Raw genomic sequence first — 15,186 nt, 5'->3', positions numbered from 1 at the left:
AGTATATAGCCCCCTGTGAGCTCCCCCCAGTAGTATATAGCCCCCCTGTGCTCTCCCCCTGTAGTATATAGCCCCCTGTGAGCTCCCCCCAGTAGTATATAGCCCCCGTGAGCTCCCCCCAAGTAGTATATAGCCCCCCTGTGAGCTCCCCCCTGTAGTATATAGCCCCCTGTGAGCACCCCCTGTAGTATATAGCCCCCCCGTGCGCTGTCCCCCTGTAGTATATAGCCCCCTGTGAGCTCCCCCCAGTAGTATATAGCGCCCCTGTGTTCTCCCCCCAGTAGTATATAGCCCCCTGTGAGGTCCCCCCCAGTAGTATATAGCCCCCTTGTGCTTTCCCCCTGTAGTATATAACCCCCTGTGCGCTCCCCCCAGTAGTATATAGCCCCCTCAGTAGTATATAGCCCCCTGTGAGGTCCCCCCTGTAGTATATAGCCCCCTGTGCGCTCCCCCCAGTAGTATATAGCCCCCTCAGTAGTATATAGCCCCCAGTGAGGTCCCCCCTGTAGTATATAGTCCACCTGTGCGCTCTCCCCTTGTAGATGCCCCCCAGACAGAAAAAAAAAATAACAAAAACAACTCACCTAGCACCTCGTTCCCCGCTGCGGCTGTCTTGTTCTCTTCCCGTCGGTCCGGCCCCCGGCTGATACGCGCTCTGTAGGGATGTCCCGGGGATTCCCCAGCAGAGCGCGCATCAGTGACCTCAGCGTACGCCGGCCTGCACTTCCGGGAAGGACAGGCCGGCAGCGTACACCGAGGTCTGTGGTGCGCGCTCTGCTGGGGAATCCCCGGGACATCCCCAGAGATCGCGTATCAGCCGGGGGCCGGACCGACACTGCCCCCAGCCCCACAAGCGTACTGACATCTAAGGACAGGGACAGGAGGCAGTGCGGTGGGGAGCGGGACCTCCTAACCGCCCCGGGACGGACCGGATCCGGGGCGGTTAGGAGGTCTGACCAGGGGTCCGGACAGCTGGCCTCCGCGGTCCGGGTTCGGACCGCGGTCCGCCGGTTGAGGACCCCTGCTGTATATGGTATAGGATGAAATGGTAGTTCAACTTGAGGCTATGATCACACACAGTAAAATAATACCAAAATATGGCCCTAATTCTGAGTGAAAGATACAGACATTTGGGTCCCGGAAGGATATGCCAAAAATGTTTTTTTCCACAGAAAATACAGATTATTATGCATATGCAGCTTGCCTAAGCATGCTTAGTTTGTACTGCTTTTCATCCATTCATCCAATCACTTTATAAATTATCAAAGGGGTTTCCAGGAAACTAACAATGAGGGGCCTCACAATCAATATGCTGCTAACTTTGTCAGAAAATTTTGCATGACTACTCATGGCTGTGGATGTGTAGGCTTACATACCACCAAAAGTATACTTTCAGCTATAGTGAGGTCCTTAACCTCTATGTGGTTAACCTAATTTAAGTCCAAACAAATGATAATGGTGCAGGGAATGATACCTCCAGCTGAGCTCCCGCTATGCCAAAATAGGAGGCCCAGTTACTGCACTCTATGAAAAGTCAGGGGCATAACCTAATGGTGCGTTTACACTGACAGATTTATCTGACAGATTTTGGGAGCAAACACCACGAATCGATTTAAAAAGAAGAGAAATCTCTGTCTTTCCTTTATGACCTGTTCTCTGTTTATAGTCTGTTCCTGGCTTTGGCTTCAAAAATCTGTCAGATAAATCTCTCTGTGTAAAGGCACCATTAGGTTGCACAGTGACCTTAGTTTTTTCATAGACTTTTGAATAGTTAAAATAATTGCAATACATTTGTTTTAATTGTAAGCTGATACCATATAAATTGCCTGGATCTGCAAGACTAAAATATGGAGTAAATAGAGTGATTTAGGTTAAAAAGAGCAATGGTATTCATCTCAGTGGTATCAAGTATAAAAAGCTAGACAAAAATAAAATATTGTAAATGACAGCAAAGTTAGCCCCTTATCCACCTACACATCTCTTGATACATGTGCTGCTAATCTGCAGTAAAATCTATGTGTGTAATGTGCATTTGCAGCAAATTTACCATTATTGTGCATGTCTATATTTTAATTATATTAATATACAAAATTCAACATTAAGTTCCAGTTAATCTATAACACTACATTTATGACAAGTAAATGAAACAAAAATGACACCAATAAAAGGTATGATACTAAGAACCACAATTAAAACAAATAACAGCATGTATAATAAAACTAGGAAGACCATATTGTCCTCAACTTACCCTTTATAATGGATTTGTATAGCCACTGTTTTATATGCTAGGAAGAATAAAATAACTGTAACATAATGCAGAATTTTCAGTTTGAAAGCAGTCATTTTCTTTGACTTCCTTATAACGATATTCTAGAATATATGTGTATACTGGGACAGGTATCTAGCCTAAAAGCAGAAGGTGCCAGAGATGAGATAACAGTATCTATGCACATCCCCCTGCAGTCATATCATAAATAGTTTAGAAGTAGACTCTAGAACTATCAATGTGTGTTATTGCTGCAATCGACTTCCAAGAATCATACATAACATGTTAATAATCCTGTAACAGTATCTCATTATGAGCCAAGGAAAACTGATACAGAAGATAAGAAATGTAAGTACACAAATTATAAGATAAAAATGACAAATCATTATTTTGTATGACCATGTGCATAATATAGAAGTGACATAATCAGGAAACCTGACTCTTTAGAACTGTCTCTATACAGAGATTACAGTGATATAGGAGAAAAGTGATTGATTTGTGGGGTCTAGGCAAAAAGAGGGAGGCTCCAGAGGCCAATATTTGCGGCTAAGGAGAAACTGCTCTTAAAAAGAAGACTTCCTGAATGAAGCCAATGACCTGAGAAATAGGTTCCAGGAACAAGGATAATCTTAAAGATGGTTAATAAAAAATAAAGGGAGTACCTCCTTACCCCAAAAACTAGGAAGCCCCTGTGACTGTGAGGAGCAAACGAGCACTCGTTCCCTGCCGCAGCCACTACACGCGACTGGGTGAAGTTGCTTCCAAGTTTATATAGTGCCTGAGCAATACTAAGTAAAATCTAGGCCGCTTGTAATTTTAGTTAAGTATACTGTGTATAGTGGCTCACAAACTCGAGGCTGGAGAGCTATTTTTGGTCTAATATATATATAGTGATTAACAGATTTTGAAAGTTCTCTGTCACTTTTGTTGGAGGGGTGAGGATGGTCAGGCAGGATACTAATCATGGACCTGAAGAGGATCTGTCGGCAATTAGGAGAAATGGGTGGCGAGTGGTCCACAATCCCCCCTTAGTAAGGATAAAATACTGGTAGAAGCAGGAGAGGGAATGGATAAATTCTTTAAATCCCCAGGAACAATTCCAAAGAGAAAAGAGGAGAATAGGGAAAAGTGAGCTATTAGAGCTATGGAGGAGCAAGGTATAGAGAGAAGGGGGGGGGGAGGGTTTTGCTGTGGGAGAGGTGGTCTCAGGAGAAGGTGTTCAGATAGGAATTGCAAATGAGCAAATGGAGGTCTGGAAATGATTTAGGAGGGTGTAAATAAGACAAACCAGGCCCTCAGTGAGATACAGTCCTAGATTGGAGGGGTAAAGAAAGAAGTCTTACTTATCAGTGTGGATATGGAAAAGATGCGGGAGAGGTTGCTTGGAGTGGAGCAAACGGTGTGTGTGTGTGGGGGGGGGGGGGTGGAGAAGAAAACAAAAGTATTGGAGAAGGAATTGAACTGTTTATCAAAGAGTATAAGGATGTCTTTGGGAAACTAGTGGATGTGGAAGATAGGGCTAGAAGGAACAACTTTAGGTTGGTTGGGTTCCCAGAGAAAGTGAAAGGGGGTAATTGTAAAGAATTTATCTAAACTTGATCCAAACTGGATTCTTTTGACAATGCTAGTTTTTTCAATGTTTCATAATTTCGAAATATCTAGGTGATATGCCTAGTACCGACTCACCACAAAAGGGAAAAGATTGATATTCTGTGGCGTACATGGATTGGCTGGTAATTTCACTCAGTATATTCTAACTTTGCGAAAGGTGTTAGTGTTCTTATTCATAAGGAGGTAGATTGTGTTAGACTCTAAGGTAGATAAAAAAGAAACTTATGTGTTTCTTTTGGTTGAGTATAAAGGTATTAGAATGGTTTAGGCTTTCCTATATGTCCCCCCCCCACCCTACTCATTGGAGGCCCCTTAAGGAGCTATGCAATTTTTCTGTGGGAAAAAGCTGAAATTCCAGTTCTGGTAATGGGTGATCTAAATTGCGTACTGTCTGAGATATCAGACAGGTTAAAGGGGTTATCCAGAGAAAATCTTTTTCTTTCAAATCAACTGATATTAGAAACTTATGTAGATTTGTTATTTACTTCAATTAAAAAATCTCAAGTCTTGTTGTTTTATTTTCAGTCTGACACAGTGTTCTCTGCTGACATCTCTGCCGAGACAAGAACTTTGTCTTGGTTTTCTATGTATCCCTATAGAAAAACTCTCCTACTCTGGACAGTTCCTGTCTCAGCCAGAGATGTCAGCAGAAAGCACTGTGTCAGACTGAAAATAAAACAACATTTCCTGCATGACATACAGCAGCTAATAAGTATGGGAAGACTTGAATTTTTTTAATAGAAGTAAATTACAAATCTATATAACTTTCTGACACCAGTTGATTTGAAAGAAATTTTTTTTTCGCTGGCTAACATTGCAGGGGGAACAATCAGGGCCGCTTTAACCTAGGTGCATATGGTGCACGTGCACCGGGCCCCCTAGTTCAGATCACGTGACAGGGGCCCCCCGGCTGAGGAGAACAGTGAAGGGTAGGGAGCTGAAGACACAAGTGTCGGCGCTCTGTGACACCTGTGGCAGTGCGGGGCTGGTGGTGGTCGGGAAGGAGGAGGACTGTAGCTGCTTCCTGTGAGACAGAGTGACCGGATCTTACAGGAAGCAGCTACAGGCTGCACTCCATGCTCTGCTGGCCCTGTCTGCGGGGGAGCCCAGGAGGCAGTGCCGACTTCACAAGCATCCAGCCTCTCCCCAGGCAGAATGTGTGGAGGCCGGGGAGCAGCACCTGCACCATGGATGTAAGTAGTAGCCAGGTGGGGGGAGGGGGGGAATTGAAGCTGGGGGCCCACTGACAGAGGATTTGCCCACCGGACCTGTCCGGAGTATGTCCCGAGAAGCTCCGCCCCCTGGTCTCAAGCCCCGCCCCCGGCACAGACCACAGGTGGTATTTTAACACTTACTGCCATTCAGAAGTCACCCAGCTTTCCTGCATCTTATATTGTTGTATGACTGAGGCCACCCAGCTTTCCCAGGATCTTAGTCTTAGTATGATGGGGGGGGGGGGGGTCACAAGATCTTACAGACAAGAAGGACTGAGTCAGTCCTCCTAGTCTGTAAGCTCCTGTGTCCCCCAGTCCTCCTAGTCTCCTAGTCTGTAAGCTCCTGTGTCCCCCCCAGTCCTCCTAGTCTGTAAGCTCCTATGTCCCCCCAGTCCTCCTAGTCTGTAAGCTCCTGTGTCCCCCCCAGTCCTCCTAGTCTGTAAGCTCCTATGTCCCCCCAGTCCTCCTAGTCTGTAAGCTCCTGTGTCCCCCCAGTCCTCCTCCTAGTCTGTAAGCTCCTGTGTCCCCCAGTCCTCCTCCTAGTCTGTAAGCTCCTGTGTCCCCCCCCCAGTCCTCCTCCTAGTCTGTAAGCTGCTGTACCCCCCCCCCAATCCTCCTAGTCTGTAAGGTCCTGTGTCCCCCAGTCCTCCTAGTCTGTAAGCTCCTGTGTCCCCCAGTCCTCCTCCTAGTCTGTAAGCTCCTGTGTCCCCCCAGTCCTCCTAGTCTGTAAGCTCCTGTGTCCCCCCAGTCCTCCTAGTCTGTAAGCTCCTGTGTCCCCCCAGTCCTCCTAGTCTGTAAGCTCCTGTGTCCCCCAGTCCTCCTAGTCTGTAAGCTCCTATGTCCCCCCAGTCCTCCTAGTCTGTAAGCTCCTGTGTCCCCCCCAGTCCTCCTAGTCTGTAAGCTCCTATGTCCCCCAGTCCTCCTAGTCTGTAAGCTCCTGTGTCCCCCAGTCCTCCTAGTCTGTAAGCTCCTGTGTCCCCCAGTCCTCCTAGTCTGTAAGCTCCTGTGTCCCCCAGTCCTCATAGTCTGTAAGCTCCTGTGTCCCCCCAGTCCTCCTCCTAGTCTGTAAGCTCCTGTGTCCCCCCAGTCCTCCTCCTAGTCTTTAAGCTCCTGTGTCCCCCAGTCCTCCTAGTCTGTAAGCTCCTGTGTCCCCCCAGTCCTCCTCCTAGTCTTTAAGCTCCTGTGTCCCCCAGTCCTCCTAGTCTGTAAGCTCCTGTGTCCCCCAGTCCTCCTAGTCTGTAAGCTCCTGTGTCCCCCAGTCCTCCTAGTCTGTAAGCTCCTGTGTCCCCCCAGTCCTCCTCCTAGTCTGTAAGTTCCTGTTTCCCCTAGTCCTCCTCCTAGTCTGTAAGCTCCTGTGTCCCCCAGTCCTCCTCCTAGTCTGTAAGCTGCTGCCCCCCCCAATCCTCCTAGTCTGTAAGCTCCTGTGTCCCCCAGTCCTCCTAGTCTGTAAGCTCCTGTGTCCCCCAGTCCTCCTAGTCTGCAAGCTCCTGTGTCCCCCAGTCCTCCTCCTAGTCTGTAAGCTCCTGTGTCCCCCCAGTCCTCCTCCTAGTCTGTAAGCTCCTGTTTCCCCTAGTCCTCCTCCTAGTCTGTAAGCTCCTGTGTCCCCCCAGTCCTCCTCCTAGTCTGTAAGCTCCTGTGTCCCCCCAGTCCTCCTAGTCTGTAAGCTCCTGTGTCCCCCCAGTCCTCCTCCTAGTCTGTAAGCTCCTGTGTCCCCCCCAGTCCTCCTAGTCTGTAAGCTCCTGTGCCCCCCCAGTCCTCCTAGTCTGTAAGCTCCTGTGTCCCCCCAGTCCTCCTAGTCTGTAAGCTCCTGTCCCCCCCCCCCAGTCCTCCTAGTCTGTAAGCTCCTGTGTCCCCCCCAGTCCTCCTAGTCTGTAAGCTCCTGTGTCCCCCCAGTCCTCCTCCTAGTCTGTAAGCTCCTGTGTCCCCCCAGTTCTCCTCCTAGTCTGTAAGCTCCTGTGTCCCCCCAGTTCTCCTCCTAGTCTGTAAGATCCTGTGCCCTACAGTCCTCCTAGTCTGTAAGCTCCTGTGTCCCCCAGTCCTCCTCCTAGTCTGTAAGCTCCTGTGGTGCTCTATTTTTCGTTTCGATCAGATTTGTCGTTTTTAAGAAATTTACGTTTAAAGACCCCAAGTTTCCCATAGAAAATAATGGCCCATTGCAAATAATGGCCACACTCTAACCGCTAACAGCCAATCACAGCACGTATGCAAATAGCGGAGATATAGCAGCCAATAGGAATTCTAAGGTCTTGTCAGGCATGTATCACACCATCCACAGTCACATGTCCACTATTGGCCAATAGAAGATGTAATACATGGAAGGTCCTTAACGATTTTGTCTCACTGACATGAGTAAGATTGTCATGGTAACCGAGCAATGATCTTTACCATTATAAGTACCCATATCGCTCTTAAAGGGACCCAGGTTGCCCTTAAAGGAATGCAAGTAGCTCTTAAAGGGACCCAAGTCGCTCTTAAAGGGACGGGAGCCATGTCGCTCTTAAAGGGACCCAAGTTGTTTTAAAAAGGGACGGGACCCAATTCGCTCTTAAAGGGATGGGACCCAAGTCGCTCTTTAAGGGTCCCATGTAGCTCTTAAAGGGATCCAAGTCGCTATTAAAGGGACGGGACCCAAGTTGCTCTTAAACGGACGGGACGCATGTTGCTCTTAAAGGGACCCAAGTCACTCCAAAAGGTATGGGACCCATGTCGCTCTTAAAGAGACCAATGTCGCTAGAGCGACCTGGGTCCCTTTAAGAGCGACCTGGGTCCTTTTAAGAGCGACCTAGGTCCCTTTAAGAGCGACCTGGGTCCTTTTAAGAGCGAAATATGTCCCTTCAAGAGCAAAATACGTCCCTTTAAGAGCGACCTGGGTCCCTTTAAGAGCGACCTAGGTCCCTTTAAGAGCGACCCGGGTCCTTTTAAGAGCGACCTAGGTCCCTTTAAGAGCGACCTGGGTCCCTTTAAGAGTGAAATATGTCCGTTTAAGAACAAAATGGGTCCTTTTAAGAACGACCTGGGTCCCTTTAAGAGTGAAATTGGTCCCTTTAAGAGCAAAATGGGTCCCTTTAAGAGTGAAATCGGTCCCTTTAAGAGCGAAATGGGTCCCTTTAAGAGCAACCTGGGTCCCTTTAAGAGCAAAATATGTCCCTTTAAGAGCAAAATGGGTCCCTTTAAGAGCGAAATTGGACCCTTTAAGAGCGACCTGGGTCCCTTTAAGAGCGACCTGGGTCCCTTTAAGAGCGATCTGGGTCCCTTTAAGAGTGAAATAGGTCCCTTTAAGCGTGAAATTGGTCCCTTTAAGAGCAAAATATGTCCCTTTAAAAGCGAAATATGTCCCTTTAAGAGCAAAATGGGTCCTTTTAAGAGCGACCTGGGTCCCTTTAAGAGCGAAATGGGTACCTTTAAGCGTGAAAGTGGTCTCTTTAAGAGTGAAATTGGTAGCTTTAAGAACGACCTGGGTCCCTTTAAGAGCGACCTGGGTCCCTTTAAGAGCGAAATGGGTCCCTTCAAGAGCGAAATGGGTCCCTTTAAGAGCTAAATGGGTCCCTTTAAGAGCTAAATGGGTCCCTTTAAGAGCGAAATGGGTCCTTTTAAGCGTGAAATTGGTCCCTTTAAGAGTGAAATTGGTCCCTTTAAGAGCAAAATGGGTCCTTTTAAGAGCGACCTGGGTCCCTTTAAGAGCAAAATGGGTCCCTTTAAAGGGGTAGTGCGGCAGTAAACAATTATTCACAGAATAACACACATTACAAAGTTATACAACTTTGTAATGTATGTAATGTCTGTGAATGGCCCCCTTCCGCGTGTCCCACCACCCCCACCCGTGTACCCGGAAGTGTGGTGTGCTATACATACCTGTCACGTGCCGACTCGTCTCCGATCTTCAGTCAGCGATGTCGTCTTCGGACGGCCGGGCCGAATCTGGGTCCCTTTAAGAGTGAAATTGGTCCCTTTAAGAGTGAAATTGGTCCCTTTAAGAGCAACCTGGGTCCCTTTAAGAGCGACCTGGGTCCCTTTAAGAACGACCTGGGTCCCTTTAAGAGCGACCTGGGTCCCTTTAACCCCTTAAGGTCAAAGCCAATTTTCGTTTTTGCGCTTTTGCTTATTCCATTTTAAGTTTAAAAGTCAACAGCGCTTGCATTTTTTCACCTAGAGACGTATATGAGCGCTTATTTTTTGCGAAACCAATTGTTCTTTGTAATGACAGGCATTATTTTTCCATAACATATGCTGCGAAACCGGAAAAAATTCATTTGCGCTGTCAAATTGAAAAAAAAACTAATTTGTTTTGATTTCGGGGAGTTTTGCATTTACGCCGTTTGTCCCATGGTAAAACTGACTTGTTATGCATGTTCCTCAAGTCGTTACGATTACTATGATATATAACATGTATAACTTTTATTGTATCTGATGGCCTGAAAAAAATTTAAACCGTTGTTAACAAATATACGTTCCTTAAAATCGCTCCATTCCCAGGCTTATAGCGCTTTTATCCTTTGGTCTATGGGGCTGTGTGAGGTGTCATTTTTTGCGCCATGATGCGTTCTTTCTATCGGTACCTTGATTGCGCATATACGACTTTTTGATCACTTTTTATTACATTTTTTCTGGATTTGATGCGACCAAAAATGCGCAATTTTGCACTTTGGAATTTTTTTGCGCTGACGCCGTTTACTGTGCGAGATAGGGAATGTGATTAATTAATAGTTCGGGCGATTACGTGTGCGGCGATACTAAATATGTTTATTTATTTGTTTTTTATTAATTTATATTTATAAAATGGGAAAAGGGGGGTGATTTGGACTTTTATTAGGGGAGGGGATTTTTTATTAATAAAAACATTTTTTTACTTTTTTTTTTACATGGACTAGAAGCCCCCCTGGGGGGCTTGTATATACATAGCACTGATCTCTCATAGATTTGGGTCCCTTTAAGAGCGATTTGGGTCCCTTTAAGAGCGATTTGGTCCCTTTAAGAGCGAAACTGGTCCCTTTAAGAGCGACCTGGGTCCCTTTAAGAGCGAAATGGGTCCATTTAAGAGCGAAATGGGTCCCTTTAAGAGCGACCTGGGTCCCTTTAAGAGCGACCTGGGTCCCTTTAAGAGCAAAATGGGTCCCTTAAAGAGCGAAATATGTCCCTTTAAGAGCAAAATGGGTCCCTTTAAGAGCGAAATCGGTCCCTTTAAGAGCGAACTGGGTCCCTTTAAGATCGACCTTGGTCCTTTTAAGAGCGACCTGGGTCCCTTCAAGAGCGACCTGGGTCCCTTTAAGAGTGACCTGGGTCCCTTTAAGAGCGACCTGGGTCCCTTTTAGAGCGACCTGGGTCCCTTTAAGAGCAAAATATGTCCCTTTAAGAGCAAAATTGGTCAGCAGCCAATAGGAATTCTAAGGTCTTGTCAGGCATGTATCACACCATCCACAGTCACATGTCCACTATTGGCCAATAGAAGATGTAATATATGGAAGGTCCTTAACGATTTTGTCTCACTGACATGAGTAAGATTGTTATGGTAACCGAGCAATGATCTTTACCATTATAAGTACCCAGATCGCTCTTAAAGGGACCCAGGTTGCCCTTAAAGGAATGCAAGTCGCTCTTAAAGGGACCCAAGTCGCTCTTAAAGGGACGGGAGCCATGTCGCTCTTAAAGGGACCCAAGTTGTTTTAAAAAGGGATGGGACCCAAGTCGCTCTTTAAGGGTCCCATGTAGCTCTTAAAGGGATCCAAGTCGCTATTAAAGGGACGGGACCCAAGTTGCTCTTAAACGGATGGGACGCATGTTGCTCTTAAAGGGACCAATGTCGCTAGAGCGGCCTGGGTCCCTTTAAGAGCGACCCGGGTCCTTTTAACAGCGACCTGGGACCCTTTAAGAGCAACCTGGGTCCTTTTAAGAGCGAAATATGTCCCTTCAAGAGCGAAATACGTCCCTTTAAGAGCGACCTGGGTCCCTTTAAGAGCGACCTAGGTCCCTTTAAGAGCGACCTGGGTCCCTTTAAGAGTGAAATATGTCCGTTTAAGAGCAAAATGGGTCCTTTTAAGAATGACCTGGGTCCCTTTAAGGGTGAAATTGGTCCCTTTAAGAGCAAAATGGGTCCCTTTAAGAGTGAAATCGGTCCCTTTAAGAGCCAAATGGGTCCCTTTAAGAGCAACCTGGGTCCCTTTAAGAGCAAAATATGTCCCTTTAAGAGCAAAATGGGTCCCTTTAAGAGCGAAGTTGGACCCTTTAACCTCTTAAGGACATAGGACGTACCGGTACGTCCTATGTCCTCACTTGCACTTCAAAGCGGGGCCGCGCGGCGGCCCCGCTTTGAAGTGCCGCGATCCCGGGTGCCGCGTGTAGCCCGGGACCGCCGCTATTAGCGGGCACGGTCTGATCGCCGTGCCCGCTAATTAGCTAATCGGAGGCAGCTGTCAAAGTTGACAGCTGCCTCCGATTACCGGAGGCAACGTTTCCCTGGTGTCTAGTGGGGGAGATCGCTCCTCCGGGACCTTGTCCCGGAGGAGCGATCTCCGTTACTGATGCCGGCCGGGGACGCGTCCAAGATGGCGCCGTCCTCGGCTCGGCACTCGTTTACTTCCGGCTGCAGCAGCCGAAAGCAAAAGAGTGCCGATCTCATGGATCTCTGCAGCATATCTATGCTGCAGAGATCTCAATGAGAGATCACAGTGTATATACTAGAAGTCCTCTAGGGGGGCTTCTAGTATATGTGTAAAAAAAAAAAAAAAAGTGTTGGTAATAGTAAAAATCCCCCTTCCCTAATAAAAGTCTGAATCACCCCCCTTTTCCCAGGTTTTAAATAAAAGTAAACAAATAAATAAATAAATAAACATGTTTGCTATCGCCGCGTGCGTAATCGCCCGAACTATTAATTAATCACATTCCTGATCTCGTACGGTAAACGGCGTCAGCGCAAAAAAATCCCAAAGTGCAAAATTGCGCATTTTTGGTCGCATCAAATCCAGAAAAAATGTAATAAAAAGCGATCAAAAAGACGTATATGGGCAATCAAGGTACCGATAGAAAGATCAAATCATGGCGCAAAAAATGACACCTCGCACAGCCCCATAGACCAAAGGATAAAAGCGCTATAAGCCTGGGAATGGAGCGATTTTAAGGAACGTATATTGGTTAACAACGGTTTGAATTTTTTACAGGCCATCAGATACAATATAAGTTATACATGTTATATATCGTTTTAATCGTAACGACTTGAGGAACATGCATAATAAGTCAGTTTTACCCCAGGGTGAATGGCGTAAAAACACATTTCCCCCAAATAAAAGAAATGCGTTTTTTTTTTCAATTTCACCACACTTCGAATTTTTTTCTGGTTTCGCAGTGTACTTTATGCAAAAATTCAGCCTGTAATTGCAAAGTACAATTAGTGACGCAAAAAATAAGGGGTCATGGGGGTTTCTAGGTGGAAAAATGCAAGTGCTATGACCTTTTAAACACAAGGAGGAAAAACCGAAAACGTAAAAACGAAAATGGGCCATGTCCTTAAAGGGTTAAGGACATGGCCCATTTTCGTTTTTACGTTTTCGGTTTTTCCTCCTTGTGTTTAAAAGGTCATAGCACTTGCATTTTTCCACCTAGAAACCCACATGACCCCTTATTTTTTGCGTCACTAATTGTACTTTGCAATTACAGGCTGAATTTTTGCATAAAGTACACTGCGAAACCAGAAAAAAATTCAAAGTGTGGTGAAATTGAAAAAAAAAACGCATTTCTTTTATTTGGGGGAAATGTGTTTTTACGCCATTCGCCCTGGGGTAAAACTGACTTGTTATGCATGTTCCTCAAGTCATTACGATTAAAACGATATATAACATGTATAACTTATATTGTATCTGATGGCCTGTAAAAAATTCAAACTGTTGTTAACCAATATACGTTCCTTAAAATCGCTCCATTCCCAGGCTTATAGCACTTTTATCCTTTGGTCTATGGGGCTGTGCGAGGTGTCATTTTTTGCGCCATGATGTGATCTTTCTATCGGTACCTTGATTGCGCATATACGACTTTTTGATCGCTTTATATTACATTTTTTCTGGATTTGATGCGACCAAAAATGCGCAATTTTGCACTTTGGGATTTTTTTGCGCTGACGCCGTTTACCGTACGAGATCAGGAATGTGATTAATTAATAGTTCGGGCGATTACGCACGCGGCGATAGCAAACATGTTTATTTATTTATTTATTTGTTTACTTTTATTTAAAACCTGGGAAAAGGGGGGTGATTCAGACTTTTATTAGGGGAGGGGGCTTTTTACTATTAACAACACTTTTTTTTTTTTTTTTTTATACATATACTAGAAGCCCCCCTGGGGGACTTCTAGTATATACACTTGGATCTCTCATTGAGATCTCTGCAGCATAGATATGCTGCAGAGATCCACGAGATCGGCACTCGTTTGCTTTCGGCTGCTGCAGCCGAAAACGAACGAGTGCCGAGCCGAGGACGGCGCCATCTTGGACGCGTCCCCGGCCGACATCAGTAACGGAGATCGCTCCTCCGGGACAAGGTCCCGGAGGAGCGATCTCCCCCACTAGACACCAGGGAAACGTTGCCTCCGGTAATCGGAGGCAGCTGTCAACTTTGACAGCTGCCTCCGATTAGCTAATTAGCGGGCACGGCGATCAGACCGTGCCCGCTAATAGCAGCGGTCCCGGGCTACTCGCGGCACCCGGGATCGCGCTTTGAAGTGCAAGTGAGGACATAGGACGTACCGGTACGTCCTATGTCCTTAAGAGGTTAAGAGCGAAATGGGTCCATTTAAGAGCGAAATGGGTCCCTTTAAGAGCGACCTGGGTCCCTTTAAGAGCGACCTGGGTCCCTTTAAGAGCAAAATATGTCCCTTTAAGAGCAAAATGGGTCCCTTAAAGAGCGAAATATGTCCCTTTAAGAGCAAAATGGGTCCCTTTAAGAGCGAAAACGGTCCCTTTAAAAGCGACCTGGGTCCCTTTAAGAGCGAACTGTGTCCCTTTAAGATCGACCTTGGTCCTTTTAAGAGCGACCTGGGTCCCTTCAAGAGCGATCTGGGTCCCTTTAAGAGCAACCTGGGTCCCTTTAAGAGCGACCTGGGTCCCTTAAGAGCGACCTGGGTCCCTTTTAGAGCGACCTGGGTCCCTTTAAGAGCAAAATATGTCCCTTTAAGAGCAAAATGGGTCCCTTAAAGAGCGACCTGGGTCCCTTTAAGAGCGACCTGGGTACCTTTAAGAGCGACCCGGGTCCCTTTAAAGGGAACCTGTCACCCCCCGTGCCGGGGTGACAGGCTCCCGACCCCCCGTTAGATACCCCTATACTTACCTCATCCTGCCGGGTCCCGCTTCTGGATTCGGTCGGGTCCCGGAGATCTCAGCCGCTGCAGCCCGGCGCGCGCGCTGACAGATGAGTCCAACGCTCATAGAGAATGACGGAGCGCTGGACTCTCCTGTCATTCTCTATGGGTGTTGGACTCATCTCTCAGCGCGCGCGCCGGGCTGCAGCGGCTGAGATCTCCGGGACCCGACCGAATCCAGAAGCGGGACCCGGCGGGATGAGGTAAGTATAGGGGTCTCTAACGGGGGGTCGGGAACCTGTCACCCCGGTACGGGGGGTGACAGGTTCCCTTTAAAAGCGAAATGGGTCCCTTTAAGCGTGAAATTGGTCCCTTTTAGCGTGAAATCGGTCCCTTTAAGAGCAAAATGGGTCCTTTTAAGAGCGACTTGGGTCCCTTTAAGAGCGAAATAGGTCCCTTTAAGAGTGAAATTGGTCTCTTTAATAGCGACCTGGGTCCCTTTAAGAGCAAAATGGGTCCCTTTAGGAGCAACCTGGGTCCTTTTAAGAGCGAACTGGGTCCCTTTAAGATCGACCTGGGTCCTTTTAAGAGCGACCTGGGTCCCTTTAAGAGCGACCTGGGTCCTTTTAAGATCGACCTGGGTCCCTTTAAGAGCGACCTGGGTCCCTTTAAGAGCGACCTGGGTCCCTTTAAGAGCGACCTATGTCCCTTTAAGAGCGACCTGGGTCCCTTTAAGAGCAAAATATGTCCCTTTAAGAGCAAAATGGGTCCCTTAAAGAGCGACCTGGGTCCCTTTAAGAGCGACCTGGGTCCCTT

At 46.9% G+C, this 15,186-nt stretch overlaps 2 protein-coding genes across 5 annotated transcripts in view; one reads left to right on the top strand and one right to left on the bottom strand.

Annotated features, from left to right (window-relative positions):
• Positions 1-2,427, bottom strand: part of LOC138801058 (carboxypeptidase O-like) — a 29,808-nt gene extending 27,381 nt beyond the window's left edge. Inside the window, exon 1 of the mRNA XM_069983486.1 lies at positions 2,249-2,427. Within this exon, the coding sequence (XP_069839587.1) occupies positions 2,249-2,343 (95 nt within the window). The 5' untranslated portion in view covers positions 2,344-2,427. The remainder of the gene's footprint in view (positions 1-2,248) is intronic.
• The window catches only part of LOC138801059 (gamma-crystallin M2-like), a 105,707-nt gene that overhangs the window by 84,374 nt on the left and 6,147 nt on the right, over positions 1-15,186 (top strand). The window contains exon 1 of one of the 4 annotated variants that reach the window (XM_069983488.1): positions 2,446-2,614. The exons of the other annotated variants lie outside the window; for them this stretch is intronic. Coding sequence (XP_069839589.1) covers positions 2,579-2,614 — 36 coding nt within the window. The 5' untranslated portion in view covers positions 2,446-2,578. Of the gene's footprint in view, positions 1-2,445; positions 2,615-15,186 lie in introns of those variants that run through there. 4 annotated transcript variants of the gene reach the window in all.

The sequence above is a fragment of the Dendropsophus ebraccatus genome, chromosome 9 (assembly GCF_027789765.1).
Source record: "Dendropsophus ebraccatus isolate aDenEbr1 chromosome 9, aDenEbr1.pat, whole genome shotgun sequence".
Taxonomy (NCBI): Eukaryota; Metazoa; Chordata; class Amphibia; order Anura; family Hylidae; genus Dendropsophus; species Dendropsophus ebraccatus.
This window is presented reverse-complemented; position numbering and strand designations above follow the sequence as displayed.